The following is a 6,714-nucleotide window of genomic DNA, read 5'->3' as shown; positions in this document are numbered from 1 at the left end:
AAGCACAAAAAATATGCAATTTGACATGTTTATCAAATCCCCCCTACTTAGCTCATGCTTGCCCTCAAGCATGTTGTTCTTTCAAACATTAGTATCAATTCCACAATTTATAAAAATAGAGCCCCTTTTCCATATCCTCAATCAATGCAAACAACATAGGCAAAAAGAAATAAATGTTCAAAATATACATTTTAATCAACAAGTGTCATAAAATTGAAATATGTCAACTAAACAATTTCGCTAAATTGAGATTGAATCCCATAATTTGCACGGCATTATTAATTAACTATGCATCAGAAAATTAATAGATAAGATCAAACCTTTTTACGCGAACTAGGATGACAACCCAAGCACCCTATCCGGTTACTCAGTTCAAACAGTCTTTATTTATTATGTATTATTTTTTTCTCTTTTTTTATTTTATGGGGTGTTCAGCTAGCGGAATGTTTGTAAGTTATCGACTTGTCACTTGAACCTTTTTATGCGAGACAAGATGATAACCCAAGCACCCTGCCCCGGTTACTCAATTCGGTCACGTTTTCGAAACTTCATTCATAGCCTGAACCTTTATTAATTTATTTATGCACAAGAAAACATATTTTATTCAATCAATCAATTCATGCGAAAAAAAATTCTAGCTACATATACCAATTTTAAAACCTAAATGTCGACCAATCTATATACTTAAACATTTAATTCGAAATTTACCCAATTGCTTAAATCGACTAAGTATGAGGTTTGAAGGCTCAAATGTTGAATAAATTGTCAAAAGAATTCATCGTAAGATTGAACACATGCAAAAGAGAAAGACATGCAGCAAAAATTAACATATCAATCCAACCCCCCCACTTAAACGATGCTTGTCCTCAAGCATGTGTTATATGCAATAAAGTTTGGTAACTCAAACAACAAGCAAAGAGAAAGGTTAAGAATACTCCTCATGTGCTTCAACTGATGTTGTCGGTGTTGGGAAATAATTGTCAGCATTTAGCACGGCGTGCCCACGCTACCATCATTATCTGACTTCTGCAAAATCTCCGTTACGTTCCTGAAAATAGAAAATTCACTAGATTAAATAAAAATTTATTTATTTACAACCTAAATATTAAACTAAAAAAAATTAAATAAATGAAAAGAAATTTGGGTTGCCTCCCAAAAAGCGCTTTTGTTTAACGTCGTTAGCTCGACGACCTTAAATGTTATCCTTTGGGTTTATTGAGAATTAATTTTCCCATCTTGTGCACTTGGATGTTCTTGCAGAAAGGTTTCGACCTTTTTCCACTATCCTTGAAGCATTTCTCGGATTCTCCTATCATTTGATCTTCTTCGTTAATCTTTACATTTTCCTCTATTGGAATCCTTGTATGTTCTAGAAACGGTTTGATTTCCAATTTCGAGGCTTTCATCATAGCTTCACGTATTGGTTTTTGGATCATCAATAATTCCTCTTGCTTAACATCAAGATCTACATTCCTGCAAGGCACAATTTGTGACTTATCATTGAGATGTCCCATATCTTCATAAACATTAAACTTAACCGTTTCATTGTCAAATTCCATGATGAGTGTTCCACTCCAAACATCAATTCTCGTTCGTGCTGTACTCAAGAATGGTCTCCCAAGAATTATGTCAGACGAATTAGCCGAATTGTCATCCTTCATGTTGATAATATAAAAATCTGCAGGGAAAACTAATTCGTTAACTTTAACAAGGACGTCTTCAAGCAGCCCTTCAGGATAGACGACTGTCCTGTCCGCCAACTGGATTATTACTCCTGTCTCTTTTAAAGGACCCGCGTTAATCAGTTTATAAATAGAATAAGGCATAACATTAATGGAAGCCCCTAAATCGCACATGGCTTTCTTAATGCCTATATTGCCTATCTCACAAGGAATAGCAAACATACCTTGGTCCTTGTATTTGGGTGGAACTTTCTTTTGCAGCACTGCAGATACATTTTCTCCTACATTTACTCTTTCGTTACCTATTAACCTCCTTTTGCTAGTACACAATTCCTTGAGGAATTTTGCATAACGAGGGATCTGTTTGATAGCGTCGAGTAAAGGGATATTTACCTCCACCTTCCTGAATGTCTCGAGGATTTCTTTTTCCTCCTTCTCTTTCTTATCCCTTGCAAGCCTCCCTGAAAAAGGAGGTGGCATCACAACTGGTTTCTGAACTTCCGATTCTGGCCTTGCTGTTGGATCCAAAATCTTCTTTTCCTGTTCCTTTTCTTGCCCATGATTTTTGGCTGGAACTGTTTCTAGAACCTTTCCGCTACGAAGAGTTATTGCACTGACATTCTGCCGAGGGTTCGGCTCTGTTTGAGAAGGTAGTTTACCTTGAGACTCCAAGCGATTAACTGCCATCGAGAGTTTACTAACTTGATTAGTTAACTCTTGTATTGATGCGTCTGTCCTCTGTTGATATTTTGCAGCATCGGCAGCAAGTCTTTCCACGATAGCTTCTAGAGATGTGCTCGGCTTGTGTTGTGGTGGTGGTTGCAGAGGTCTCGGTTGGTATGGTGGATTATATCGGGGATTAGCTCCGTAATTCAGGTTCGGATAATCCTTCCACCTGGGATTGTAGGTGTTGGAGAAAGGATCATAGTGTCTTTGCGGAGGTCCTGGAAAACCTCCGATAGCGTCAACATGTGCCGTTGAACTGTCGTTAGGGATTGGGCACAAATCCGTCTGGTGTTCAGACGTAGTACAAATTCCACAAGGTGGGGTCAAACTCTTCTTTTCTGTAAGCAAAGATTGAACAACATTCGTAAGCTTATCCAATTTATCTTCTAAAGTTGAAACGTTTACCCTATTAACCCATCTTGTCGGTTCTGAATTTGGCCGATATTGTTGAGAATTTACCGCCATGGTGGATATTAGCTCTCTTGCCCTTTGAGGGCTCATATTGACAAGCGCTCCTCCGCTAGCAGCGTCGATCATCTTCATTTCCATAGGGAGCAAACCCTCGTAGAAATATTGAAGAAGTGATTGTTCGGTTAACCCATGTTGAGGACAACTCGCACATAGTTTTTTGTACCGCTCCCAGTAGTCGTAGAGCGATTCACTCTCCAATTGGTGAATTCCCACTATGTCCCTCCTAAGCTAAGCTGCTCGTGACGCTGGGAAGAATCTGTCAAGAAATACACGAGATAAGTCATCCCACGTTGTGATAGAACCAGGAGGTAAGTAAAATAACCATTCTTTTGCTGTATCAACTAAAGAAAAAGGAAAAGCCCGAAGTTTGATCTCATCTTCGGGTACTCCCTGGGGTTTCATGCTTGAGCAGACCATGTGGAATTCTCTTAAGTGAGTGTGTGGATTTTCGTTCTTCATGCCTCGAAAAGTGGGCAAAAGGTGAATCAAGCCCGACTTCAATTCGAAAGGTGTTCCTTCAGTTGGATAGTTGATGCATAACGGTGTTTACTCGTTGGGAGCAGCGGCTAGTTGACAATGGTTCGGTTTGCCATTCTTTCTAGTTCACCGAGGTTGTTTTTTATTTCAAAGAGTGGTTCGGTCTCAGGTCCAACCTCTTCGACTTGTTTCCCACGTCGAATTGCCTCTGCACGTATTGCTTCGCTCAACTTTTCAACGTCGGATTCTAGGATTCCTTGTCCTAACTCAACTCCTGTTTTACTTGCACGTTTAAGAGCTTCTGTCTCTTTTCATCGTGCTAGCGTCAATTTCTCGATCTCTGGGTCGTATTCGAGATCTCCTGATGAAGATCTGGTCATGAAGTTGATTAAACAATTGTAAGTGTTGCCAGTCCCCGGCAACGGCGCCAAACCTGATGGCTGTCGATTCCACCAATATAAACCTACACCTAGTTTGCAAATTAAAGCAGTATAGGGAGTAGGGTCGATCCCACAAAGACTGGAATTACTGAAAATTGTTTGTTTCTTGACCAGATTAGTGTCTGGACAATTGTCGTGCCCGCGACGTTTAGGGGGGAAATAAAATATGAAACCTGAAATAAACACAAGAAAACGTAAAAAGTTAAAAGTAAAAGATGAAATAAAAATAAAAAGATGAAATGAAAATAAATAACAAAATGATTTAAAGGAAAATCAATAAAACTTAGCTCAGCCTTAAGCACAGGTTTTCCCGTTTTTGACCCGTTCCTCGAAATTAGGTGAACTCCTCTTTTTCGATAAGCTAGTTATAGCTACCAAGGACGCCCCGGACACCAACTCTTCCTTGTGTAAATTAGTTATGGAACGTCCTATAACTAACCGTTACCTATCGAACAACCTACGAAATGTTCGTGATTTAGAACTTCGGCAGCTTTGCGTTCTAGAAGAGCCTAGCTCGAACCAATGCCCTCAAACGTTGAGACATTTAAATCCGGTTACTACTTCCCTTGACGGAACCAAACAACAATCCCCACTTGGCACGCCAATGTGTTCACAGAAGACCAATTAGACAATCGATCCTTTCGGAATTCCAACTGTACGTCTAGCCACACTAACTCAAACAACGTATTTTTTGACTTAGTATTGACTTGACTTTGTGAGTTGACGAAGTCATACTCTTAATCCGGAGAAATAATAAATATCGAAAGTTGGGAGTTAAACAGCTCGGGTTTGTAACTCACGGGTATTTTGACAGGGTCAACACCGGCTTAAAGCTGAAAGGGGTTTAGTGTGGCATGAATTTAATCATGCTTGAAGGTTATGGAAATGATAGAAATTATATGAAAAATGTAGTGGAAATGGATAGGAAAAATATTTGCAAAGAGAATTAGACAAATTTTGTAAAAAGAAGACAAAATAATCTAATGCTCAATTGAATTAAGAAAAAGAAAACAAAGTGGATAATGGAATTCCAAAATGAAATAGGAATGTAAAGACAATTGATTAATGGATGATTTCCTAAGAACTAAAACCCCTTATTTATATAGATAGGGTTTACTAAAAATAGCTTAAGAAAATTAATATAAAATCTAAAATAATAATAATTAAAAAAATAAACTTAAAATAGAATTTCCTATTTTTGGCTTTTTACAAAGTAAAATTTATGACTAGTCATTGGCTTGCTCCATCTTTTCGCTTTGGCCCATTCCAATAATTTTCTTCTAATTTGGCCCCCTTTCAGCTTGCTTTAGATTAATTGCATCCCTGACAAGAATTAAATCATAAAAACACTTAATTAGCCGGATTCAGTTCATCAATAAACCAAATTAAGCACAAAAAATATGCAATTTGACATGTTTATCAGTCACCACACTATCAAACCTTACATTAGTATCTTTTGAAAGTGTATATATTAAAGTATGTCATGTATAGGCTAGAAGTACTTTGAATATGTTCTGTAATGTGTATATATCTAGCCATGTGATATGGCTTGGTTTTGGTTGTGTTTATGTATGGTTTTTGAGTAATAAATATGCGATGCAATATTGCCAATGCGATGTGTTTTTGGATGGGTAATGGTAATGCTCAATTTGGTAAGTTAATGGTATGAAATTGAATATAGTGTTTTGAGAATATGAAATATATGTTTTGTTATGTTTATAACTTATGAAATGATATGATTTGGTATATGTTATGTATAGAATTTGCTGGAAATGATATAGCATGATTGGTCTATGTTTTGGATGTGAATTGGTTGATAATTTGGTATGCAATTGATGTGGTTTTCATGTTTGTAGGGAGGACCCTTTATGGATGGCAATTTGACCTTTCAAATGGCCTATTTTTGCGCACATGGCTAGGGACATGGGAGTGTGTCTCAGCCGTGTTGCTCGAGGGCCATTTCAAAATGAGCTTGGGCAGACCACACGGTAGCACACACGGGTGTGTGCTAGGCCATGTGGCCAAGTCAGGTTCTACCACGGGATAGACACATGGGCGTGTGACTGGCTGTGTGATCCAAGTTAGTAGCCTCCCTAATTTTTACACGGCCTGGCACACGAGTGTGTCATGCGGCCGTGTGGACAAGTCAGTATGTATGCCCTGTTTTGACACAGCCTAGACACACGGGTGTGACTAAAGCCGTGTGAGGCACACGGCCTGTTCACATGGGCGTGTGATCTGTGAAACTTTGAAAAATTTTTGAAGTTTCAAAAAATTTTGTATGAGCTCGGTTTAGTCCCGACCCCTTTTTAATGCATGTTTAAGGTCTCGATGACCTATATAAGGGAATCTATGATCATGTTTGATTATGATGGTGGGTAATGTATGTGAAATGTTTGTAAAATGTTTTCAATTGTCCGGTAACCCCTTTAACCCTAGTCCGGTGATAGATACGAATTAGGGGTGTTACACACAGTGTTAGAGCATATCGTCAAAGTTTTGAATTACTCTATCAGACTTATCATCAGTTTACAGGTGTATTATCGTGCCAAGATGCAACTACGTACTTATAGTTTCCTGTAGCTCTTTCCATAATTTGGATATAGCCCTCAGATCTCTATCCGTTATAATGGAGACTGATACTTCACATAATCAAATAATCCCAAAAACGTCTTACTCGGTTGGTTTGTTAAATACGAAATCTGTACACAATCGATCAATCACAATCCGATAACATCTTCCTTTTTGGAGATAAAGACAATTCAGATACAAAATCTATAGTAATTTTATTTCATATCACATCAAGGTTATCACTGATTGCAATAGACTTGAATGCTCTTGATATTTGACTCTTATCCATTATCAAATTGACAACTGAGCATAAACTCAAAATTATCAGGTTACATACCAGATCCCCA

The 6,714-nt window shown here is 38.0% G+C and overlaps 1 protein-coding gene across 1 annotated transcript; it reads right to left on the bottom strand.

Moving 5' to 3' along the window:
* Positions 1-1,199: 1,199 nt before the first annotated feature.
* On the bottom strand, positions 1,200-2,951 carry LOC107935672 (uncharacterized). Its single transcript, XM_016868296.1, has one exon. It carries the CDS (start codon positions 2,949-2,951, stop codon positions 1,200-1,202), a length of 1,752 nt encoding a protein of 583 aa, XP_016723785.1.
* Between the last annotated feature and the right edge of the window lie 3,763 nt (positions 2,952-6,714).

The sequence above is a fragment of the Gossypium hirsutum genome, chromosome A01 (genome assembly GCF_007990345.1).
Source record: "Gossypium hirsutum isolate 1008001.06 chromosome A01, Gossypium_hirsutum_v2.1, whole genome shotgun sequence".
Classification (NCBI taxonomy): Eukaryota; Viridiplantae; Streptophyta; class Magnoliopsida; order Malvales; family Malvaceae; genus Gossypium; species Gossypium hirsutum.
The sequence above is the reverse complement of the archived record's forward strand: the minus strand, read 5'-3'. Positions and strand labels throughout refer to the sequence as shown.

Coding starts and splice junctions, on each gene's coding strand:
- LOC107935672 (XM_016868296.1), bottom strand. CDS start 2,951: ATGAAGATGATCGACGCTGCTAGCGGAGGAGCGCTTGTCAATATGAGC.